The 27932-nt window shown below is 30.8% G+C and overlaps 1 protein-coding gene across 4 annotated transcripts in view; it reads left to right on the forward strand.

The window, feature by feature from the left end:
• The window catches only part of UGP (UDP-glucose pyrophosphorylase), a 150388-nt gene that overhangs the window by 5526 nt on the left and 116930 nt on the right, over positions 1-27932 (forward strand). The window contains exon 1 of one of the 4 annotated variants that reach the window (XM_075371771.1): positions 10660-10819. The exons of the other annotated variants lie outside the window; for them this stretch is intronic. Coding sequence (XP_075227886.1) covers positions 10763-10819 — 57 coding nt within the window. The 5' untranslated portion in view covers positions 10660-10762. Of the gene's footprint in view, positions 1-10659; positions 10820-27932 lie in introns of those variants that run through there. 4 annotated transcript variants of the gene reach the window in all.

The following is a 27932-nucleotide window of genomic DNA, read 5'->3' on the forward strand; positions in this document are numbered from 1 at the left end:
TCTGGATTAAACATGACCTTTGTGCCCGAGGTTCCAGCATCTGTTGGCATTCATTCTCAAATCTCTGTTGGCATTCATTCTCAAATCATGTACAACTAAAATAAACATGTAAAGGGGTCACCTCCTCAGTGCACGTGGGACAAAGGTCTGAGAGGCCCAGACAGAATCTGAATAAATAAGCTCTATAGCCTCCATGGCCTGCCAGGAACTGCGTTAAAGAGTAACCCAGCAAGCCATGAGTCCTTTGGTACCAGCTTCTAATATCTTCGAAATAAGACTCCGTAAGGGAGCCTTACCTGTATAACTATATATACTTGATGAAGTAGATATTTAAACATAAAATTAACATTTTTATAAAACCTGTTGCAGCTGTTTTGTTTAATATGTAATAACATGCTGTAATATTCATAATAGGAACTGTATTAAGGGAAATATGTAAGAGTAAGGGTCCATCCCAATGCCATTAAAAAAATGTCCTTTTTCTTAAACCTATGGTCTTCATGACATGTATCATAGTGAAAAATATAAAATGTAAAAAATTAAAAGGTGATAAAATTGCAGTCCTTCTCTTATTGCATTTTTTTAATACTGAGATTTAATCTTGTTGAACAACTTAATAAAATGTTTCAAACTTAAACTTAAAAGTTATTAAAAATGATAAATGGCATTTTTTCTGAGTAGATTGTTGTTGTTTTTCCAAAGGACTTTTTTTAAGGTAATTATGCAGTCCTTTTTTTGTGGAGCTATTTATGAAATTTTAATAGTACTTCTCGTAAAAGGTACTAAAATGATTTTAGTACGTCTACTAAAATGATTTTAGTATGCAATCAAATACAGTAATATATTTATTTATTTAGTGAATTTTTTTAATTTGGTATAGGTTTAAATTGGGATGTTATGGTTTATGAGTCCCTTTCACTCTATTTCTCTTGCTTCCTCCACTACTCCCTCCCTCACCGCCTCACACTCTCTCACTCTCTCTTTGTGTCTGTGTGCGTGTGTGCGCGCGACGGAGATAGGACATAAACAGTTCAAACTCATACGAATAAATTAACTCCAACATGCAAATTTTACATAATACACAAATCCCAAGATGAATTTGAACTACGTTAAATTTAAGTCAGCCATTTGACTTGTTTGATGATATCATACAGTATTGTTCTTGCTAGCTTGTTCTATCTGTTCTCATAATTACTACATCCTTTTGTATCCAAAGGATACTTTTTTCTTTTTTTTTTTTTTTTATTAACCACACAAACTTTGAGCTTGTGTCATGAGAATATGAAATGAACATTTTGCAGTATATGAAAACTGAACATGGAACCTCTAGATGAAAGACTGAGATATTACTAAACCTCATGGAGGTAGATTTATCAGAGATCAGCTTTATAAATCTCAGTGTTAGTCTTTCTGTACAGTTTTTAACTTCCACACATACATATCTTTATACCCAAAGTTTGTAAACTTAATAAAAAAGTTTGTTACCTTAATATGTGGCTTTTCAACCTTGCTTTGTTTCTTTACAACATTCTCCTGTCCTTGCCTATTGATCTTATGACATCTTCATTAAAGAGTTTATTGACTAACTAATTTTCAAAATCCTCCTACAATATGATATTTCAAAACTCGCTGTTCTTTTTCTTTCTGCTTTTTCATTATCCATATTTCACTTCCGTAAAGCAGTACACTTTGCACAGATAGTTTTAAGATCATTTTTAGATCTATATTTAATACTAGAAAACATTCTTTTTTTTTTTTGCTTGTGACAATCTGCTTTAAGCCTCTGTTTTTACTTCAAATATTCATTCCAATTTTACTACCTAAATAAAATTATGTAACCTGTAATATCTAATCCATTACCCTAATATTTAATTTCTCATCCCTTTTTTCTGTCTTACTTCATAGCCTTTATTATTTTACTGTTATTTATTATTTTTGAATTGAAGTTCTGCCCTAGCAATTAATCTATGCGATTGAAAAGTTTTCTAATTCATTTTTGGTTTTGACTAAAAAAAAAAAAAAAAACATTGAATTTTGCAATTTATCAATATTGGAGAAAAAATTAAACGCTAAGTAGGTGAAATATATTAATCACTTACATTTTAAAAGGACTTCCCTACTTTTACAAGATAAAACAGTGCTTCCACTAGTTCCATAAGAGAAAGAACTTTATAATAATTCTTTAAAAAAAAAAATTATATAATTTAAAAATGAGTTATTTATAATTTTAATAATGATTTTAGGTCATGTAATAATTTAATTATACATATAAAAATTTTTGTTTGTTTTATCATTTTTGTAATTCTATTCAAATTTTATATAAAACTACTTTTTGGTTTCTGTTTATGAAAAGCCTTTTACAAATATTGTGTAACAGTTTATTTAGTTTTTACCTTTGAGTTGATGTATACTAAAAGATAATATTTCTTTTCCTTCCTTTTTCATGTCTAAGAACTTTTAGGATTATGTGCAGTGGCCATATATAGAGGGGTCCAAAAAAATATACTCACTGTTTGTAATTAAGTAATATCTAAACAAAAAGACTTAAATTCACTAATCTAATGTGTAGTGTAGTGTAAGGTATTAAATTTGTCATGGTAGGTGGAGCTGGCAATTTATGCTCTGCATGCACAGGTGGTTGGTGGTGGAATAAGCCAGTCATATTAGCCAGTGCAGCAGAAGACAGTCGAGTAGCAACAATGGCTGAGGTTCGCTTATCATTTGTTGAACTCAGGGTGTACTGAAGTGTTACTGGAAGTACAAGAACATTTATGAGGTGCAATGACAGTGGCAGAGAGAGTTTGAAAGAAGGAAAGATCCGGCTGTCCATGAACACCTACAAATGTGCTGCGGTGTTGCACATTTCACCCGATCACCGCAAAAATCAGTGAACCAGGAAGCATGCAAAAGTGGAGTGAGCCGGTCAAGTGTAAGACACATTCTGAAGGTTGGAAAGTGTACATTCTAAGACTACTACACGCAATGAATGAGGATACCCAGATTGAAGGGTGGAGTATTGTGAATGATTTCAGTATATGGTTGGCGAGGATGAGGAATTTGCAGGGAAGTTTGTGTGGACTGACAAGGCGCAATTCAGATTTAATGGTACTGTGAACCGCCGTAATTGTGTCTACCAGGCTCCTGAAAATCCTCTCCCTCATGTGGACAGGGCAATGAATGTACCAGGGGTTGCTGTATTAGTGTGTGGTTTGATTGGTCCCTTCTTTGAGGGTACCGTCGTAACTGGTGAGGCGTATCTTGATATGCTTCAGACAAGACTTTTGCCTGCCATCCAAAACCTGTGTGGTGACAAACATCACCATACAGGAGTTGCTGTTGAATACCTACCTCGGTCTCCTGATTTTACACCTCTGGGGGGACCATCAGGAATGACGTGTTTAGACAAAAACCAACAATTGATGAGCTACGTGAAAAAATCATAGTCGTGTGCTGCCATTACACCAGATACACTAACAGCAGTATTTGGGTGTGCAGTTTGGCACCATGGGCATTGTATAGAAGCTGCTGGTGGTCAATCAAACACATACCATAACCCTCTCTCAGTGCCAAAAATTGTCATGTGAAGTCAAATTTGTCATGAGATATGGGCTAGCAAACAGTGAGTACATTTTTTTGGACCCCTCTGTATAAATAGGGTGATATGTTGGGATAGTGTATATATTTTAATTAGGTTGTTTGTTATCATTTTGTTCCTTTCTTTGTTATCTGTTAGTGAGAGTAAGGGGAAATAAATTAAAAAAATTGATTATTGGAAATGTAGGAGTATAGATGTTTTGTTAATGAGTTAACATGCTATGTAGTTCCTTTATGTTACAAATAACAATACTATTATTTTTTTAAGTCTTCAGAGTTTGATATATTTATTTAAACTGGTTAAAAAACAAAATGTAGTATGACATTTTTATGTATTTATTTTATTAAAACATAATTTAAGATTGTTTCTATTTTATCTGTAAACAATAACCATTTAAAAAGTGTTAGAGAATTGTAATATAAGTTACTGATAGACATTCCTAGATACTGTCAAAAACGTTTATATTAAATGTATATATGGTTGAAACAAAGCTCTTAAAGCATTTCAATAATGTTTTTATTTCTCAAGATTACAAAAATGTTTTAATTTTATTAAAACTGTTGTCTAGTGTATTACAATTAATAATTACCTTCAAAAAACCCACCCCTAAATACACCAAATTAATAGCAAGCTCATTGTAAACTTGTTAATTTATATTAAAAAAAAAACACTTCTAAATGCTCTTGGATTTATCATCAGTTACTAAAATAATATCCAGGCAATATGTTATGCTTATTATATTTTAAAACTAGAGCAACTAGATAGTTGCCTATGATTACCTCTGGATCAACTGAGAGTTGATCTGACGTAGTACTTAATAACTGATAATGAATCTATAGATTTGAAGGTGGCTTTTTATTTAGATACTTAAGTTTAAAAATAAAACCTGCTGTATAATAGATTATTTTTGTTGGTAGTTAAAAATGCTTTAATACAGTAGTAATCAAACTTCTTTGATTCTTGGCACCCTTTCTGAATCCAGATTGCCCCAAGAAATTGTCAAATTCCAACTAGTACACTGCAAAATAACCAGTAATTATTCGCAAATGTTATGTAAAAATAAATGAAACATATTGTAGATCACAAAAAATGTAATTAGAGAAATTCAACTTATTATAATTGAAATAAACTTATTAAAATTGTGTAATATTACAAAATACTACAAGTTTGTGCTGAGGCATACACTTTGGGAACCTCTGCAGCAATAAATGCTGATAATTTAAAATAAGTGTTAAGTGCTGTAACTAAAAAGATTAGGGTACCTTCTTTTCTTTTTCTGTTTAGTTTCCAGAACCGCCGTAAGGTATTACTTCAGAGGATGATATGTATTAATGTAAATGAAGTGTAGTCTTGTAGTCTCAGGTTGACCATTCCTGAGATGTGTGAGATTACAGGTACCTGATATGACTTACATGTCACTCCTGAAACTGGCATAGCCTTTCTTGTGAGAACAAGAACCTGTGATAAGCTTACTAACGAAAGTGAGAAGTGAAGTGTCTTCATTACTGAACTTATACAGTTACATATCAACATGTCAAGCTCATTGAAATACAAGAAATGTTTAGCTTTTGTTTATAAGTGACCCCTTCATTCTTTTCATCTTATGTTCTGACTGTTTAGTGAACTGCATTTATCTGAGAAAAAACTATTCTTGATTGGTATCTTTTGTACCCCAGAGGAGGCAGATAATATAAACAATAATTTCTGTTGAGAAACAATGATTTATATATATTGACTCTCTAGGGAATGATTATTTAAAAATGTTTAATATTCCAATATGAAATGACAATTAAAAATTTCAGCAACCACTTTTACTAATGGTTTCCCAATATAATATAGCTATTTATACATATATATGTATAAAATCTAATAAGGGAATCTATTTTAATAACTATTATTTCAAAAATAAGATGAACTTTTCAGTTTTCATGAGTATATTAATCAGTTTAAAATTACTTGAACTTTTGCTGTTTATGAACGTCACCTTGATAGTACTTCAGCACATTTCAATCGGTTTATAACTGGTCACCTGCAAGAAACTTTTCCTGAAAAATGGATAGGTTGGTATTAATAATAAATAAACATAATTAACAGTATTCAGTTAATAGCATAAGTCAAGTACAGCTGCAGCTGCAGTGTTAATTTGAAGTCTTAGCTCAACAAGATCTTTAATAAAACCCTACAAAAAAAACATTTAGTGGGATCAAATCTGGGAGTGAGGTGACCATGTAGTTCGACCTTCATAACCAATCCACTGACCTCGGAATCGATAATCAAGAAAATTTCTGACCTCTAGGCAGTAATGAGGTGGTGCCCTGTTGCTGACAGTAATGGCTCCATCTTGGTCATCATTGTCTAACTAAGGAATTAGAAAATTTTGAACCATGTCCAGTTAAATTATACCATTTACGGTTGCCTCCTGGAAGATGAATTGGTGGTACAGTCTTTGTTTGCTTTGGGCACCAAAAATATTGACATTTGGCTACCATGAATGTGCTGCAGAATTTCATGAGGGTTTTTCACTACCCTATGTTTGGCAGTTATGGGTGTTCACTTGGCACTTGACTCATCACTAAAAATGTATCATTGTCTGCAATTCTATCCATCATTTCCACACAAAACTGCAGCCGAGCAACTTTGTTGTCATCTGTAATGAGTTGAACCATGGTTAATATGAATGGATTTAAGTGCTATTGTCTACGTAATGCATGCCTAATAGTCTTTTGTGGAATGCCAATCACACATGACGCAAGTTGAGTTGATTTCTTTGGACTACATGGAAAACTTTTTCTGACTTGTTCCATAGTAAGTTCAGGGATGTGTGGGCATCCTGGTGATTTTGTACTTTTAACAGAACAACCTGTCTCAACAAAGGTTTGTTGCCAAGATTAAAGTTTATGCCTGCTAGTTTCCATACCTTTACAAAATTTATATCGTGCTGCAGTTGCTGACTGCACATCCTGAAACCAAGCGAGCATGTTCCACACAGCGAGCATGTTCCACACCAGTAAATATATCGTTCTTTAACAACACAACATGGTGATAGTGCTGGTGGCTGAATTTGGTACTAATGAAATACATTAGTCAAAACTTGTGTTTTACAATGAAATGAGACCTCAACCAAATATCTGTAAGTTATCTAAATAGATTTTTGTTTGCTTTTAAAGTTGTGAAGACCTTTTGAATCACCATTTTAACACATATTAATTAAAATGTTTCATCATTTTAAACTGTAAAGTTCATTTTTGAAGTAACCTTTTAAAAATTTTAATTTATTACAAAACACAATTTCTTGTAAAAAAGTGTATATTAGTTTATTGTTTTACATTACCTGTTCCAGATTGTAATTACATCTGTGAACCATATAAAGCACTGTCTGAAATAATGATGTTCATTACATAGCCCTGTGATCAGTACATTGTCACTTGTAGTGTATAATATCTCCTGCATTGGTTTGTTTGAATGTTGGTATGTAGTAGGCTCAATGAAGAAAGAAGTGCTGTTATCACTTAGTGTCTCCTTTTTTAATAAGCCTAGCATTGATGATTCTCCAAGTATAGCTGATTACATTTTTAGGAGTAATGGTACGCTACTAGCATAAAATAACATGTAAATGATTGTTATTACCTCTGTTATAAATCGAATGATTCAAACTTTTATTGATTATAGAGCAGCACACAGCACACAACTGATAAGTTCTTCCTCTAAGAATTAAACCTGATCATTTAATATTTTCTATTATATTACTTTTTTAATTTTATTTTCATAACTAGAATCATTTTACAAGTCTTATTAAGTGTAGTTAAGTAACTACTTATAATTGATTTGAATCTCATTTTCTACCTTTGCTAGCATTGCCACATAAAACTTTTTTTAGCACTCCGTGAATGCTAAAATTAGTTTTGAGATCAGAGGTACTCTGAAACACATCAACTATGAATGTTAAAGTGACAATTCTAGGAAAAGCAGAAAATAACGTTCTACTAAATTATAATACTCCTATTGGAATTATAAAATACTGTGTTAAATTTTAACTGTTTGTAGTTTATATGTTATTCTTTCAAATAGAAGAGTATTTATTTTTATTAGTTGTATTTCTTTTTACTAAGTGGTATCATTTTATTTTCATTAAGTTCAATTGTTTAGAAATCGTTACAATTATTAATAATAAAAATTACACTTTCTACTTTTTTGTTTCCTGTAAAATAGCTTTCATAGAGATCACTATTTCATCAGATATTTAAAAAAAAAATAAAACCTTTTGTTCAAAAATTTAAATAGAGATGAAGTTTGTTTTGTCTTCTAAGTCAATTAATTAAATGACTTTTTTTGTTATCAATTGATAATAACATTGATGAAAAAAAAGATTTTTTAATGTTGTGATAAAATTTCTTGAATTGCTTTTTTGCATACATTACAGATCTGTAAATACAATTTTTCTATCACCCTTAGTTTTAAATAAATTACGCTTCAAAAAAAGTTTAGAAAATATAGTTAAAATCTGTAAAATTTATAATTTCGTATTGCCATACCTGTGTTAGAATGATTTCGCTGATGCTTTTCTTTTATAAATAGCCTCAGGTACATCCTGAATTAATCTTCAACAGTAATCAGCTAGCAGGTTAGTATTCCATTTCCCTTTATAGTGGCTTTCCATCACCAAAATGTCTTGGTGGAAACGTTCATCGTGTATCACTTACGTCTCCGAGGTTGTCCGGGAAAAACCATTCAGTTGTGAATGGTGGAAATGTATTTTCAAAGACATATTACATCCCATAGCTCTGTATGAAGTAAGAAGTTGATTAACAATATCGTAGTAATTTTCAGATTTTTGTTTGCCGAGAAAACTTTTGCAAACATCTTTAAATGAAGCCCAAGCTGCACTTCTACATTATTTAACATCGAGTTAAATACATCATCTTTGACCAACTCTCTTATTTGAGGACTAACAAATATTCCTTCTTTAATTTTTCCTTCACTTACATTTGGAAATTTCTTCTTGATGTACAAACATCTGGAACTATCCTTCTTCATTGATTTTACAAACATTTTCATTAGCCCTAGCTTGATATGGAAAGGGGGTAAAAATATTTTTTTGGGTTCAACTAAGGGCCATGAATAATATTTTTCCCATTTGGAGTAAGTTGTCTCGTTTCTTCCTCTCTTCGGTAAAATAATGTTTATCCCTAGCTCTCCCATTCAAAAATAAAACACATGTACTTAGTATAGCGTAACTGCATGCCTACCAAAATTGCTATAATTTTCAAATCACCACATATGTTCCAGCTATGTTTTTTATAATTTATTTTTTCAAGAACGTCTTTCATCACATCATATGTCTCTTTCAAATTAATACCATAAGCGATTGGTATCGAAGGATATTTGTTACCGTTGTGCAGTAGAACCACTTTTAAACTATACTTGGACGAATCTATTAAAAGGTACCAGTTCTCAGGTTTATGAACTTGTCCTAAGTGCAACATAAGCTCATCAATATTTGTGCAATAAACCAAATTATTGTCATCAATAAAGTACTGAGAAATTTCTTTTTGTCGGCTTCGAAAGCCCGAAAGTTGTGTATTATTTTGAAGTAAATTCCAACCTTGCAGTCTTGATCCTAACAGTTCAGCTTGATTTTTTGATAAATTTAATTCCTTAACCAAGTCATTTAATTCACCTTGTGATATAAGATGAGGCTTATTGGAAGATAATTCAAAATAAAAATCATTGTCTTCATCAGTACTGCTTGATTCTTCATCGCTGCTTTCAAAACGTACATTCACAGGTGGCTCAGGAACCGGAATAATTTCACTGTGAGGTACAGGGCTGATTGCAGATTGCAGTGAAGGATATTTTACACTATGTTTAGATTTTTTAGAAATTCCAGACACACTTGGTTAAACGAAAGTAACAATCGGGTACATATCCTTTGGTTCACACCAAACCATAAGATACACAAATGGCAAAGTCTTCCGTCTACCTCTCAGCTGTCCCCTTAAATATACAGAATTATTATTGCATACTATATGAGCAAACTACATTTTATCTTGATCACGGATTTTACACTGAAAGTATGATATGCTTTTTTAATTAAAGGTGTAATGTTTTTTATATTTAATTTTACGGTAAACTCACCACATACATAACAAAAGACAAACATCATTTACACAATTTCAAGGCATTATGACACTGTTAACAAACTTAAGAGAGCAATAAGACTGAACAAAATTAATTCATTTCTAAATCCTGTGCTTAATACGAACAACACAGCTGTGTTTTCAGCTACACATTTTGACCTGCACAGACAAGATTAATCTTGTCCATGATGTCATATGTGATTTAATTTTTTGTCTAATATCGTTTATTTACAGTTTACAAATTACGTTAACAAAGTTAAACAGTAGAAAATGAGCTAACAAAATACAATGTAGGAGCTTAAAATGTTAACTATATGTTGAAGAAGGAAAAAAATCCTTTAATTAAAATTAAAAAAATTTTCAAAAATGGTGGGTGATAGATAGATTCTGAGTTCATATTCGTTTTCAGCATCAAAAAACAGATTAAAATCACGTATCGCATGTTAGGAAACAAATATTATGTTTATCAGTGTAATTTATTATTATTATGGTATGATGATTGTTTGCAAATCCTTTAACATTGTTGCAATTCTTTTAATTAAAAAGTTTGTTTTTAAGTCTTTGATTAAGTGCTTTAATAATTTTGTTATAGAATTATTGAAATTTTTGTGGTCAGTTATGTTATTATTTTATTATTTATTTAAAAATAATGTTTTTGAAAACTTTATAAATATTTACGAATGTAATTTACATCTTTTATTGAATAGTTATGTAATTAGTTCCAGGGAATACAATTTGCTAATGTCTTTCTGGATTGAAGCCTATTTCTTGTAGTTGTACTGGATCAGCCATAAGGAACATTACATTGCCCCCTCTCTATTCTTATACTGCAGTCTGCAGTGTAGGGATTGTAATGTTATATTACTCACACATATACACCGTTCATTCTTCTGTACTCCAGTCCAGACCAGACCAGTTTAATGTTGTTGCTCGTGAGAGTAAGGTGTTATTTATTATTAGTTTAAAGATAAATCATAGTAGTTACAAGTATTTGTTTTACTATATTGTAATCATAGATCAGTGTTGCAAAATGCCGGCTGGCTTTTTGAATTCTCATTTGTCATCTCCTTTATCATGTTTATTGGAGGTAAAGTAAAATATTTTATTTTCTATAATTACAGTTATGTATTATTTATATATTAATTGTTTATATATTTTTCTTTTGCTGTTTATAATTTAATTTGCAGAGAATGATTGTTTTATAAAAAATTTACTTAACTTTTTATTATTTTTTTTTTTAAAAAGAAGAAACATTGTGCATGCAAACACATAATCTCAGTCTCTCTCTTTCTATCTCTGTATATATATTTGTGTACACACTAGTGCATGTGCACACAGAGATTTTTTTATTTTTAATAAGTTGACTGGTTTCATGCTATTTTCTATTCCTTTCTGTTCTGTGCTAATCTTTTAACTTTCAACATATTTAATACATCTTATATCCTTAATTGTCATGTATTTCAATATTTGTTTTCCTTTTAACAGTTTTTACCTTCTCCTCCTATCGCTAAAGCAACTAAATCTGGATCTCTTATTAAATATTTCATTAACTTAGTTCATCCTTTTATTAGATTCTGCTGTAAATTTCTTTTCTCACTGATTCATCTTATGAATTCATTTTGAATTTTAGCTGACCATTTAATTTTCATCACTGTACTGTAACACTGTGTGTAAAGATCTCTGACATTCTTTTTCCTTTATGTTTTAATACTATAAAAAAGAGTTTTATAGCAGCATTCAGTGGATTGACCTATTCTGAAGTTTTAATTTCAGACATCTATGAGAACCGGTTCATTGAATCATAGAGTTTATTTTTACTTCAATTTTTTTTATATTTTTTTTTACATTTTTCATTACTGGGATGCTATTCTCTGAATTCTTCTAGTGTTGTAGAGCCATCTGATACGGTTTACTGTCTTACTCAGGACTATCTTTTTTATTCTAATATTAATTGTTGATTATGCAATGTAATTGTAACTAAAATCTGGTTTTGATTGACATTTTACCATACTTCATACCTTTCAATCTCCAAAATACTATTTCAGATGTAAAACTATCATGTTACAAAGGATGCAGATTACCAGTCTTACTCAGCTCTGGCGCGTGTGTGTGTTTTCCATGACCTAGAAGGAAAAATGATTTATTTGTTACTTTTAATGTTTAGCTGTCAATAATCGGTTTAGCAGTTTAAGGTTAAATTCATAATTTGTGACTGTTAATATGACAATGTATTGCTGTTCAACCTTCATTTTTGTAGTCTATTTTTATTTATTTATTTTTCTTTTGTAGGTTGATATGTTTTTTCTTGGAATTTTACACGACTGCCCAAAAAAAAAAGTGTATTGTATATAGGGGGTGAATGTATGTATGTTTGTTCCACCGTAGCAGCTCAACGGCTGAACCGATTTAAATGTATGACCATGCGTTGGAATCCTTACGTTACCGGGAGTGTCGTAGGCTATATATATATGTTGAAATAAATTTAAAAAAATTATACTCTATACAAAATTGTTACCCGTATGCTCTTTAATTATCCCACATTAAAGAGCAATGTTTTTTTATACCAGTCATGTTTTTTTTAATTTTTAATATTTATCTCCTGTTTTCTTCATTACATTTAGATCTTAAAGTAATTCATAAAAATTAATTGGTTTTAATCAATATTATGCCAATTTTTCAGTGTTTTAATATGCGTTAAATTTTTATAATTTATAAAAAAAAATGACCATATTTTTATTAAACAAAAATATAGTAAGTAAGTGTATATGGTAAGTAATATGTAGTAAGTGCAAAAGTAAAATAGCTATTTATATTTATCTGTATTTGATTCTGTCAAATCCTCTTGATAAATATTTGTGTTATTCTATTTTACAATATGTATTTAAGTTGACGAAAAAATTTTGCATATTTTAATTTCTATTTACAAGTGGCGATGTAAGGAGGAAATTTATTCCTACTTACATCGCCACTTGTATTTAAATTTTAGGATATACACTGTGTCTTAATTATTGTGTTAGAATAGGTTAACTCTTCTCTTTTGTCGTTGATGCAAATCATTAATGGTTTTAAATTTTGATGGAATTCGAACTTGAAGTAATGGGGTAATTTTCGTTCTCATGACTACTTTTTCTTTCTTTCTTTTTCCTGTTTAGCCTCCGGTAACTACCGTTTAGATAATACTTCAAAGGTTGAATGAAGATGATATGTATGAGTGTAGTCTTGTACATTCTCAGTTCGACCATTCCTGGGATGTGTAGTTAATTGAAACCCAACCGCCAAAGAACACCGGTATCCACGATCTAGCATTCAAATCCATGTAAAATAACTGGCTTTACTAGGACTTGAACGCTGGAACTCTCGGCTTCCAAATCAGCTGATTTGGGAAGACTCGCTCACCACTAGACCAACCCGGTGGGTTAAACTCATGACTACTGTCTCGAAATAATGTATCTTCGTGAAAAATTGACTGGGGATATTTAAATTACAAAAAAAAAATTTGCTGTATATTTTACTTTAAGGTTTTTAAATCTTCTTCGCGAGACGAAATTGATTTTAGAATTTGTGAAAATTGTTTTTCTTTAAGGAAATTACTAAATTAATAAAAGATAAAATTAAGTTCAAAGAATTTTTTAAGGTGAACAACCGGATGAGTGAAAGATTAAATTTTGACTTCTATGCAAGTATAGGGAAAATTCAGCAAAACCGTTAATTTTATTTTTTTAATGACCAAATTTAATAACATTGTAATACTATTAAAACAGTTAACTTCAGATATATATGCTTGATGTGTTAATCTCCCCTAAGTTCAAAAATAATTAAAATCTAGTTAAAGAATTTGGGCGCGCAAGGACATAATATATACAGAGTGTTCCACGAAAAGGTATACTCTTTGATTTAGTATCACTCCCAAATTCCCCCACCGATTCTATTGAAACTTTACAGATCTTTTAAGGAAGGTTCTAAAAACGTCCTCTGAAAATTTTATGCTTCTAGGATTTACAGAAACAAAATAACGGCTTTCAAATAAAAAAATCAATTTCAGATAAACCACATTTTTTATTCATTACAAAATAGCTGCTAAAAATAATTAAGAACAGATGATAATTAGAACTAAAATAATTAAAAACAGTTAGAAAATTAATCGTGGTTATGATTAATTATTAATTTGTTTTATTTAATTTGAACAGCTGTTTAACAATACATCATCTGTTTTTAATCATTTTTACTAGCTATTTTGTAATGAATAAAAAATGTGGTTTATCTGAAATTAATGTTTTTATTTGAAAGCCGCCATTTTGTTTTTGTAAATCCTAGAAGGATAAAATTTTCAGAGGACGTTTTTAGAACCTTCCTTAAAAGATCTGTAAAGTTTCAATTGAATCGGTGCAGGAATGGGTGGGTGTTATTAAATCAAAAGCGTATACCTCTTCGTGAGATACTCTGTATTACAGAGTATTACACACACACACACACACTATATATATATATATATATGTGCGTGTGTGTGTGTGTGTGTGAAAAATCATCTATTGGGTTTTGGATTAATATCGACATCTCCTCACACTCTACTAATTTCTTAAGATAAATAAAAAACAAAAAACATTTTTCCCGATGGAAGTATATTTGTATGAGGCTCGGCTGATAATAAATGTTGCACATATATGCGTAGCATGGAAATGAAAAGAGGTATTGAAATGAAATAAAAAAATGAATAAAAGTACAATACTTTAGCTACAAAATGCAGTATTTATTTTTCAATATAATCCCCGTTTACACTGATACACTTTTCCCAGTGAGACAAGTTTCCATACCGTCACTGAAAAATTCTGGCGGTCTTTCTCGGATCGAAGTGATGAGAAGTGAAGATGAGGTGAAGGAAGCCACAGCTTCCTTCACCTCATCGTCATTGATGTAATGATTACCTTTGAGATCCCTCTTGAGATTAGAGAAGAAGTGGAAGTCGCACGAAGCCAAATCCGGCGAGTATGGCGGATGCGGAATAGATTCAAACTTAAGCTTGCGGAGAGGCATCAGAGTTTGCGCGGTACCCATCGTGAACAAATTTTACGGTAACCTAATTGCTCGATAATATGGTCCACTCGTTCTTTAGATATGGCTAACTGAAGAGCGATACGTCGCTAGGTGATTCGCCGGTCACTTCGTCCACCTCCTTTCGATTGTCGTCCTCAATTGTCACTTTACCAGCTTCACATTCGCAAAATTTCAACGCCCGCCTATTCACAGTACTCCTGTAATCAGTTCACTACTTTAAACCGGTTTTAAACGATGCAAAATATTCGTAGGATTCACATTTTCTATTGTTAAAAATTCGATCACAGCCTGCTCTTTTAACCGTGTTGACATATTGGCCGGTACTAGACTCCATTTTAATTCCTACTGAAAACAAACCGGTAAACTGATTTCAACGCATTATCCCAGGTTTGTAGAGGAAGGATTTTAGCCACGCCCAACTCGATAGTACCTTTTGTCTCCGTGTAGCACGTTAGTGTGCAAAATTTATCAGCCGAGCCTTGAATGTATGTATGTATGTACGTATATACGTATATAAGTGCGCTGTTCTTCGATAAACATCTTCAAATTGGATGAATCATTTTTGTTCAGTAGTTATCTGTTATTAATATTATTATTTCATTCTTTTATTAAAAATTTCCGTATTGAAATGTAATTTCATTATAAATAAAATGTCTTTAATATTTTACCTTAATTACGAAGTGAAATATTTACGATTGAAACTCGTAGCCAAAGGTTTAACATAACTAGTACAGAAAGAATGATGTTCTACAGTACAGATTAGGTTAAAGACCTACAGTCTTTTATAGATAAAAGATTATCAGTGTACAGGATATTTATATTTATGTGTAAAAATTTTTGTAAATTTCCCCGAGGAGATGAGAGAAATTTACGAGTTTTTTCTTTATCAACTTTTTACTTAGTCGGTTTAGAAAAATTTTACTCGGCAAAAATGTAGCGCTTAAATAGATAAACTTTCAGCAAAATACTTGCAAATTTTTACCCCGTACCCAAAAGTATACAATTTTTTTTTTTTTAACGGAAGTAGCAATACGTTTAAAATAATCATATTGGGTAGTCTTAGCACAATATTCTGTCATCAGTTTTATAAAATTCACGACTTGACTTGTAATTCGCAAATGTTTCATTTTATAATATGACTCATAATTTTGTTTTAAAATAAAATATAGTAAATGATTTTCTTTTTAAAAAATATTTTAAATAAAAACAGCTCTAAGAAAAAGTCCTTTATTTTTAATTTAAGGCTTCTGGGAAAATTACTGTTTTGTAATATCGTAATTTAGCTTTATAGCTTAAGCATTATTTTTAGTTGTAAAGCAAAGGATTAATAGATTTGAATTGTCGGAACGACTCATCTCCCCGTGCGAGACAAATTTCCCCTAAGCGGGACGGTTGGTCAATCTAATTGTAGTTTTAGGAATATACTCGTACATTTCAATGATTGAGAGTTAAAAGGTTTAGTGGAAATATTTCTGTATAATAAAAAGAGTAATGGTTATAACATCCTACCCTACTAGACGGCATTTGTACGTGTGTCTGTGTGTGCGTTCCCCTTAGCTTAGCACCGAAATGTACCGATGACAAGCGGAAAATCCCGATTCGTTAGTACATGTCTCGTGGCGGTCAGGTGTATACATGTTATATTATTATATATCGATGTACCGTACATATATCGAAGTTTTGGGAAAATTTGGTACTTTCTAACCGGATCCGAATTTTTAGACGAAAATCGCAAATATCTCGAAAACGGTCGGTCGGGTAGCGCTCTGAAAATTTTTTTCGATCCCCAAGAATGATTCTCTACCCCCTCCAAGTGGTACCCGTCGGATGACAATATTTTCAAGTGCCCCCGGGGCGCCGTTCGGAAATTGGGGACGGGTTGCCACCGTAATATCTCGGCAGCCGTTCGTCCGATTTTCACGATTCTAACGGCGTATGTATTAGCAGGTCTAGCGCTAACTGTTTTACACATCGGGTACACTCTTGATCGACCGGATCTTGGTTATCCGGAAATTAAATCGTTTAGACCTGTGTTTTGATTGCTCTCATCCACCGTAACGATCAACGTGCCGATCCGATCTTTCGCTAAATACGTTCAAACCTGTGCGCTATCGCAGCTGTAAAGTATAAACTTATTAAGATTAAAAAGTTTTTTTTTGTCTTCACTCATTTGACTGGTTTGATGCAGCTCTCCAAGATTCCCTATCTAGTGCTAGTCGTTTCATTTCAGTATACCCTCTACATCCTACATCCCTAACAATTTGTTTTACATATTCCAAACGTGGCCTGCCTACACAATTTTTTCCTTCTACCTGTCCTTCCAATATTAAAGCGACTATTCCAAGATGCCTTAGTATGTGGCCTATAAGTCTGTCTCTTAACTATATTTTTCCAAATGCTTCTTTCTTCATTTGTCGCAATACCTCTTCATTTGTCACTTTATCCACCCATTTGATTTTTAACATTCTCCTATAACACCACATTTCAAAAGCTTCTAATCTTTTTTTCTCAGATACTCCGATCGTCCAAGTTTCACTTCCATATAAAGCGACACTCCAAACATATACTTTCAAAAATCTTTTCCTGACATTTAAATTAATTTTTGATGTAAACAAATTATATTTCTTACTGAAGACTCGTTTCGCTTGTGCTATTCAGCATTTTATATCGCTCCTGCTTCGTCCATCTTTAGTAATTCTACTTCCCAAATAACAAAATTCTTCTACCTCCATAATCTTTTCTCCTCCTATTTTCACATTCAGCGGTCCATCTTTGTTATTTCTACTACATTTCATTACTTTTGTTTTCTTCTTGTTTATTTTCATGCGATAGTTCTTGCGTAGGACTTCATCTATGCCGTTCATTGTTTCTTCTAAATCCTTTTTATTCTCGGCTAGAATTACTATATCATCAGCAAATCGTAGCATCTTTATCTTTTCACCTCGTACTGTTACTCTGAATCTAAATTGTTCTTTAACATCATTAACTGCCAGTTCCATGTAAAGATTAAAAAGTAACGGAGATAGGGAACATCCTTGTCGGACTCCCTTTCTTATTACGGCTTCTTTCTTATGTTCTTCAATTGTTACTGTTGCTGTTTGGTTCCTGTACATGTTAGCAATTGTTCTTCTATCTCTGTATTTGAAACCTTATTTTTTTAAAATGCTGAACATTTTATTCCAGTATACGTTATCGAATGCCTGTTCTAGGTCTATAAACGCCAAGTACATACTTGGCGTTGATTAAAAAGTAGAAAATATATTAAAAAACTTTTTAAAAACCACGCGTATATTAAATGCACTAAATAGTAGAAAATAAAAAATATGTAAAAAATAATAAAAAATACATATTATCAGCAATGCTTGTTGTCAAATCTATTCTGAGATACCGTCCTAAAATTATTTTTTACCTTTTAATGCGTTTAATTTAAAAGTGTTGTTTAAAATTTTTTTACATATTTTTTATTTATTTATTTGATTGTTTTTCTTCATAAAATAATGAACTATAATCAAAAAGTAGGCACCGTAATGTACCGATCACCAGCGGAAAATCCCGATTTGTTAATTTCAATTTCTAGAGTTAAATCTCTAATTTAACTTTCGTTATATAAATTTTCATCATTCGAAAAAAAAATTTTAACTCGAGGTAATCGATTTTGGATACCTAATAATCTCATTCCTAGATACCGTTCGTCATGGCAACCCGCCCGGAGGCCTTGCTGCGGAGGCGTGCCATTGGCACACCCTGCAGTTAGTTTTAGACTGAAATGTGATTAATAATTATGATGTTAAGTTAAAGTGTAAAAGATATCAAAAGTGAGTGTGAATAAGAAAATAATAATAGCGAAAATTAAAAAAAAAAATTGTTTTTTTTTCAAAAAAGTTTTGATAATTTTATCTATAACTAATTGATTAATTTATATTTCTTTTAAATGAGATATTATCAAAGTAACCCAGAAAATCTTTTATTCTTATGAGAGGGTTGTGGTTGGTTTAGTGAAAGGAAATTGTGATAATTACGAGTAACTAGCGTTATTATTCTCGGATTAGTTATTATTATTTTTGCTCCCGTTATCCGACGGCCTGCATTCATCGACTTAAATCTCAGTCTGTCGTTTAAAAATACTTTTCCTCGATCATAAATATGATATATATATATATATATAATCTTTATTACTTATCGAGTTGTTTTTAATTTATGTCGTAACGGAAGTTCTTTACCGTTTTCTTTTATTATATTATTATTAAAATAATAATATTCGTATTATTATTATTAAAATTTCTTGGTTGCATGGCAACTTTTTTTTATATATATAAATTTTATTTTTTTAATTTTATTTATTTTGAATATTTTTTAACTTTTATATTTTATTATTTGTGTCTTATGTAAACCGTTTTTTTTTCTTTACGAAATCAATTTTTTATTTGTTCTATTATTTAAATATGTATACCGTACCTAAAAAGAAATTTGAATTAGGAGATCATTCTTTTATTTTATTTCCGACTGTTCATTTAGAGGTTAGTAAATTTATTTTAACGCTTTTTTATTTTTTTTTCTTATTTTTTAGTTTATAATTTCAGGTTAAATCACGAAAAGTATTATCCGAAAGGTAATTACCGGAGCCTAAACAAGAAAAATAAAGAAAGGTTAAATCATGAAAAAAGAATTTTATTATGTTGAGTTAAAAAATCTTTTGTAAAATTATAAGAAAAATAATGTTAAAATAGAGAAAAAAGGTGATTTGTGTGTTTTAATTGTATAAAAAAAAAATCAAGGTGTATATAAATATATATATATATATTTTTTTTTTTAATCTACACCAGCCTCTGTTGACCAACGACCGGGTTGGTCTAGTGATGAACTCATCATCGCAGATCAGTTGATTTCGAAGTCGAGAGTTGTAAGGTTCAAATCCTAGTAAAGGCAGTTACTTTTATACGGATTTGAATACTAGATCATGGATTTCGGTGTTCTTTAGTGGTTGGGTTTCAATTAACTACACATCTCAGAAATGGTCGACCTGAGACTGTGCAAGACTACACTTCATTTAAATTCATATATATCATCCTCATTCATCCTCTGAAGTAATACCTGTTGATGATTCCCGGAGGCTAAACTGGAAAAAAAAATACTGTTATTCTATCGTTTGTTTCATGGTTCTATAAAGCCTGAATACTTTTATTATTATTTATCAGTATTATTCTCACTCATGAGGATAATAAACAGTGCGGGGGTTCAGAGGACGGAGCCCTTTGGGTAGTCGGGAATAGTGAAAGAAGCGAGCTCTGCGGTCCTGGGGTTGACCCTGTGGTCTCGATGAGCCCCTGAGTTGAATTCGGGGTTCGCCTGGGCCGACATGGGGTTATGGATTCAGGTTCTGGCTAGTAATGAATAAAATACATAAATAAGAAAGTAAAATAAATTCATTTTTCAAATTTTTATTAAATGGTAATTGTTCTTATCATGAAGTAATGTAGTATCTTGTGCTATTTTGGTTACTATTTCACTTAATGATTTTTTCCTTCTTAGCCAGAGTCTGTTTTACAATGGGTTAGGGAAGGCTTTTTTATACGCCAAACTGTTTTTCATGTTCCGATTTTAATGTTGATTTATTTGTTAGTATGATGATTTATTATTTTTCTTTTTTTTTTACTAAAACTTAATATGTCCTCAGTTTATAAAATACATCGCAAGTTATATTTATAGCAGAATAACTTGTACTCAGAGTTGAGATGTCAGAGATACTCAGTTTTTTGTTGTTTTTTTTTTTTTTTTTGTAATAGGTATGAGGGTATCATTCAGGATAAAGTTGTTTTCGGCGATGAAGGTATAGTTTAATATCGAGAAAAAAATTAAGTTTAGCTTTATTTAGATGAAAGTTGTATGAAGGAAGCGCGAGCATATAACTGTTTGGTGTCATTTTGGGATGGATTGGAAGTGTTTTATGAACAAATTCTTAAATGAATTCGTTCAAAGTTGGCCCTAGCTTTGAAGATACGAGAGCAAACGAGACGTGCCCTACGGACGTTAGTTTATTTTATATCGTTTTGTAATCGAGTAAATTAATCTTAAATTGTTTTCAGCTGTTAAAAAGAACGCCCACGTAATAAAACCTTATAAATGTTAAATAATCGATGTGAAACCTCTTATATTTAAATTAATATTATTTTATTTTGTATTTTTCTTTTTTTTAAATTTAATTCTTTGAAGGATGTTTTTTAAATTAGTCTCTTTTTATTTAGTTAATATCCAAAATTTCATATAAGTAGAATTTTTTGAAATTATTTTTTTAAATAATAATCTTTAGAAGTTCTATTTTATTCTTTGTAAGACTTAATTACACGTGAGAGTTTAAATTATTTCATTCGGTGTATAATAGTTCTGTTTGTTAAAAGATTTTTTTTTTTAAATTACGTATGTAAGTAAAACAAGTATTATTAGAAAAAAAGTAATTTCATAAAACTTATTATCTATTTCTGAAATTACTTATTATTGTGAAATATCTTTGTTCTAGTATTAGGTTACATGTTATCTATTTAACAAATAAATCTAGAATATTTAATAAGTATTCACTTTACATAAAAATAATTAAACAAATAATTATTAAAAAAACAAACAATGAGGTCGTAAAGCTGAAAGATGTTCTCAACTTATCACTAGGTAGGATAAATTTTAAACTCTATTAAATGGTGAAAAAAATCATGAGCCTCGTTTTAAACTTTTTAAAAATACTTTTCTTTTGTTCTACTAGTAAATTTTTTAAAATAATTTAATGCTAGAGAATTAAAGGTGTTAAAATTTGCAGTAATTTTTGTTAAGTTTAGTTTTACAGTATCAAACGCTCTTCTGTTATTGATATTTTTCTCGCAGAAAAAATCACTTAATAGCCTACGCTTTGTACAAGTAATCTTATATAGGAATTGTTTGACAAGAGTGATTAAACATTGTTTTTCTTTGAAGCGCCTTAATATAACTCTAAGCTTTTCATAATTATTAAACATTTTTTATGTTTGCATATAGCGTTTTATTGACTAAATGTAACTCAAAAAGCAGAACCAGTTTTAAAATTAAAAAAGCGGGTTTGTATTTCATTGTTTGGCGCTAATATGTATGAAACATGTTGATCTATATTTAGAAAATATAAGATGCTAACTCAATCGTGTTATTTTATTTATGAATGTGCAATCGTCCTTAAAAAGTATAGAATTTATTAGTAAAAAATTAAGTCGCTATCTACACCTAACCACACAACAGAACTAAATGTTTTCGTATAACTCAACAGAATACTTCGGCTTATCAGGAGGGTCTTTGGCCATTTCAGGGTTTCAGTTTGTACGTAAATATGAATTTTAAATTATTTTTTTATATTTTTAATAATTTCGTTTATTTAGTTATTCATGTGTTTATATCTTAAATAAATAATATGAACTTTAATTACATTATTATTTTTACCATTTCAATTTATATTTTTGTATAAATTATTTTATAGAACTAGCAGTTAATGATGTTAAAGAACAATTTAGATTGGGAGTAACAGTACAAGGTGAAAAGATAAAGATGCTACGATTTGCTGATGATATAGTAATTCTAGCCGAGAGTAAAAAGGATTTAGAAGAAACAATGAACGGCATAGATGAAGTCCTACGCAAGAACAATCGCGTGAAAATAAACAAGAACAAAACAAAAGTAATGAAATCTAGTAGAAATAACAAAGATGGACCACTGAATGTGAAAATAGGAGGAGAAAAGATTACGGAGGTAGAGGAATTTTTGTTATTTGCGAAGTAGAATTACTGAAGATGGACGAAGCAGGAGCGATATAAAATGCCGAATAGCACAAGCTAAATGAGCCTTCAGTAAGAAATATAATTTGTTTACATAAAAAATTAATTTAAATGTCAGGAAAAGATTTTTGAAAGTATACGTTTGGAGCGTCGCTTTATATGGAAGTGAAACTGGACGATCGGAGTATCTGAGAAGAAAAGATTAGACGCTTTTGAAATGCGGTGCTATAGGAGAATGTTAAAAATCAAATGGGTGGATAAAGTGACAAATGAAGAGGTATTGCGGCAAATAGATGAAGAAAGAAACATTTGGAAAAATATAGTTAAAAGAAGAGACAGACTTATAGGCCACAACTAAGGAATCCTGGAATAGTCGCTTTAATATTGGAAGGACAGGTAGAAGGAAAAAATTGTGTAGGCAGGCCACGTTTGGAATATGTAAAACAAATTCTTAGGGTTGTAGGATGTAGAGGGTATACTGAAATGAAACGACTAGCACTAGATAGGGAATCTTGGAGAGCTGCATCAAACCAGTCAAACGACTGAAGACAAATAAAAATCATTTTAAACCTACCGGGTTTGCGTAATGGTAAAATTCGTTATCGTAAATTATCTGATTTCGAAGTCGAGAGTTTATATGATTAAATCCTAGTAAATGTGTAGTTGCTTTTATTCGTATTTGGATACTACATGTTATTTAGTGGTTTTGGTTTTTTTTAAACTCCGAGACACCGTTAGGTATTATTTCAGAAGATGAGATGAATGACGTCTGAAAATGCCATGCGTGACCGGGATGCGAAACCGGGTCTTCCGGATGAAAGCCTAGACGCTACCACTCGCGCCACGGAGACCGGGATTCTTTGGTGGTTGGGTTTCAATTAACCACAAGACTCATGAATGGTCGACCTCAGTCTGTTCAAAACTACACGTTTACCGGTATATTTACAATTACACTCCAGTCGCTGATAACTTTAACTGTTGATGCGACTATAAATTAAAAAAAATAATTTTTACTTCCTTGTACGAAGTAAAGGAAGTATTGTGATTGCGAAAAAATGTCGGTTTTCAGATTTCAACGGAAATATCCATTTTGACCACTCCTGAATCCATTTTGACGAGTTTCAACGTGATGTCTGTACGTACGTACGTACGTATGTATCTCGCATAATTCAAAAACGATTAGCCGTAGGATGTTGAAATTTTGGACTGTTGTAACATCAAGTTGTGCACCTCCCCTTTCGATTGCAATCGACTGGACCAAAAGCGTCCAAAAAAGCCCAAAATCCAATTTTTTTGGATTTTGCAGTTTTTATCGGCTTAATTATTTATTAGAACTAGCGAATCTTTATTTTCATTTACACAGAATGTCTACTGATATTTATCACAAAAAGGAATACGTTAATTTGTTATTTACACCAAAAGCATCTATAAGTTATAGTAATTAGAATCTTTCTTTGACAATAATGATGTTCATTATACAACCATTTCTTATAGTTATAGAATAAAGATATCACTATAATTAAATATAAAATGCATTTAAATGGGTTTGGTGTGCTGATAAACAACAGCATATTCGTTTCGGTGAAGAAATCCACGGGAAACCACTTTACTCCTCGCTCTGCTTAATAGGTCTATGGAATGTTATTCTTGGGAATTGCTTTTTTGTGAGCGACTTTTTTTACATATTCCTATAACCATTACGGTTGAGGCACCCAGCATGTAATATACACAACGGGTTTATTTTTTAATTTTATATTTACTCGTTCTCCTCCCCATTATTTCTGCCTTTAAACAAAAATTACCTCTATACAATTTGTATTCTTTCCTACAAATACTATCTGCAGATTATTTAAGAAAAAACTAAAGTTATTAGTTAAATAACTGTAACTATTTAATTATTAAAACCTCTTTTACTAGAAATACACACTTTTATTCTTACTTTCCTTTTATGTTTTTAATATTGCATTACTTGTCTCGACTTGGGTTTAGTTTTTCCAGGAAAGAATTTTTTGCTGCTTATCCTCATACAGAGCCGGAAATGAGAAGTGAATAATATCACTTTGTCTCACTCCCAACTGGTTTTATTAGTTTATTACTTGGGTTTATTTTATAATTCTTTTTTGACGTTGAATTTAAGTTTATTTTTTTCCGTAATGATTAATTAAAATTGCCGTAATGTATAGTTTTTTCTTCAGCTTTTTAATAACAAATGATATAAATGAAATTAAATTGGTAAAAGTGATTAGATGCTTTCATTTTTTACCGTCATTATTAATGGAGTTATTTTGCATAAATTTCATTGCAAAAGATATAATATTACTAGATTTAAAAAAAAAATAATAATAATAATAAAATTATAGTTTGTTTTACCCAAACGTTTATACGTATTTAAGGGTTTATGTGTTATAAAATTCAAATGCAATCACTTCCTTCTATGAAATACAAGGAAATATTGTAATCGTGAAAAATTCAGTTCTCTGATTTCAACGGAAATATTCATATTGAACACCCCTAAATACATTTTGACTAGTTTTGGCGTAACATCTGTACGTACGTTAACTACGTATTTCGCATAACTCAAAAACGATTAGTCGTAGGATGTTAAAATTTTAGATTTAGGACTGTTGTAACATCTAGTTGTGCACCTCCCCTTTTGATAGCAATTGACTGGACCAAAAGTGTCCAAAAAATTGTCAAAAATTCAAAACATTTGGATTTTGTATTTTTTCTTTATTGCAGTAATAATCCCTCATTGAGAGCTTTTCAACGGTATATCATAAATGGTACTTATTTTCATTGGTTCCAGAGTAAAAGCCAAATAAAATTTTAATTAATGAAATTTTTGTATCTTACAAGAGGAAGGCACATCGGTTTAAATCCGATTTCATCTCCTTTTTTTAATTTTTTTTTTTAATTGAAATATATTGATTTATTAATAATTAACCTGTGATTGTAAAAAAAATCACAATCAATAATAATTTAGTAATAACTAAAAAAAAAATCAGAAGTTATTAGTGAAATAAAACTTTAAAGAAATACTTATGAACTTTATGAGTAGTTTTCATTTTAAAAAAATGTGTGTATATAATTTAATAGGCGTACAAGGAAGTCATGTGGTATCCGCATCAGATTTTTTTAAAGTTACAAAAATAGATTTATCACATATAGTTTTTACATTCTAAAATATGCTCATTTTTTAAAGTTTTATTAGATATTAGCTGACCCGTCAATGCTTCGCTATTGCTAGATTTGAGTATATATATATATATATATATATATATATATATATATATTAAATGAATACAATTGAAAGTTTGGTAAAACATTAAAAAGATTAACATTACGGAATTTCATAAAATTTAACCTTTCACTTTATTTCTTTTTCCTTATTTCCCTTCTTCCCTTTCAACTTTTTTCTCTGTTTATCTTTTCCGTTATTTTCCTTCTTCTCTTTTTCCCTGTTTTTCTTTTCCCCATTTCCCCTCTTTCCTTTAAGTCGGACCAATAGCGTAAATCGGTCTAGTAGTTTTTTAGTCTAGCGGACACACATACGAACATTGCCTTTTATATCTATAGAAGAAGAAAGTCTGTATATTACTTTCTTTGTTTCGTAAATATCTCGACACCGGCGCCATCTAGCGGGTATAGTTTTTGCAAAAATTTATCTTCCCGCATAACTAATATGTGTTCTGAATATGAGCGAGATCGGTCCATAAATACTTTTTTTTTGTCTTCAGTCATTTGACTGGTTTGATGCAGCTCTCCAAGATTCCCTATCTAGTGCTAGTCGTTTCCGTAAATAAAATTTTTCCAAATATCTCAACTCCAGCGCCACCTAGCGGGTCCATTTTTTGTAAAAATATTTCTTTTCTCGTAACTAATATATATTCTAAATATAACCCAAATCTGACCATAAATGCAATTTTCTCCAAATATTTCAACTCCAGTGCCATCTAGCAGGTCCATTTTTTGTAGAGGTATTTCTTTCCATGAAAGTAACATATTCTGAATATGAGCCAGATCGGTCCATAAATACAATTTTTCAAAATATCTCGACCACAGCGCCACCTAGCGGGTCCAAACTAATTCAGAAACCTTCCCTGGCATGTGTCCAACCATTCCCCAAAGTTTCATCGCAATCGGATGAACGGTTTAGGAAGGCATAAGAGACATACAGACAGACAAACATTCATTTTTATATATATATATATATATATATATATATATAACATTAGGTTGGTTGGTTTTATTACTGGTAGAGAAATTCTTTTTGAACATTTTTTGCAATTCTTTTTATTATGTTTTATTGCTGCTGCAATTTTTTTTAAATTATTGAAGATTTTCGTTGTAAAAGTTTTTTTTTTTTGTTGTTAGTACGCTTAATTCATGAACGTTATGTAGTTACAGTTAGCAAAAGCTTTTAAGAAAATCATCTCGCCTTTTTTTTAGTATTTTTAATTTTAGCATCCATAAAAAGATATTTTATAATAATTATTAAATTTCAATAGTATTTTTTAAAAACTGTAAATAGACTGAAATATTTTGGGGATGTTTTTTTGAAACTGCCACTACAAACCACGCCTACATCTTTTTCTACCACTCTTATATTATCTCGCTGTTGGACTATGTATGTGAGATTCATGGTACGGAACCTTTTAGTCGAATTTTGAAGCACTTCCGCTCTGAAATTTTGCATTTCCGGTTTGCTCCTGATGACAACACATTTTAGCAACATTTTTAAGTTGCTAAGTGAAATAAAACGCCCTTGAATAATCTCGTTTATATGCATATTTTCTTTTAGTGAAAGAATTATCCATGTTTGTGATATTGTCGTTTCAATTGATTAAATTGAAAAAAAAAAAATTTTTTTTGTACGGTTGAGGCAAAAATTCATATTTCATATAACCGTTAAATTCAATATTTGTCTGATGATTCATGATATTTATCAGCTAGTAAATAAAAGTTATTACTCCTCTTCGATAATAAGAGGTGAGAAGTGCGCATTTTCCCCGCGTAGATTACAAAGATCAAAATCACCTTAAAATTGAAAAAAAAGAAAAATCAAAAAAGGAATTTTTTTGCCGACAGAGCTTGAACACGCGACCGCACTCACGGTGAAAAAAAATTACCCGGAAAGAATAAATTATAAAAATTTATATTTTTTCTCTTACATTATGTTATGCTTGTTACTAAGCATAACATATAGAGTAAGCAATAGAAATAAAAAAAAAAAAAATCCCTTTCGGCACGCCTGAAGGCGGAGTTAGATTTCACCGATGCCAATAGGGGATGAAAAATATTCCACCTTAAAGTTGAGAAAAACTTAAAATTTACTCAATACGACAATGGTTACATGTGAAAAAA

The sequence above is a fragment of the Lycorma delicatula genome, chromosome 7 (assembly GCF_047948215.1).
Source record: "Lycorma delicatula isolate Av1 chromosome 7, ASM4794821v1, whole genome shotgun sequence".
In the NCBI taxonomy this organism is placed as follows: Eukaryota; Metazoa; Arthropoda; class Insecta; order Hemiptera; family Fulgoridae; genus Lycorma; species Lycorma delicatula.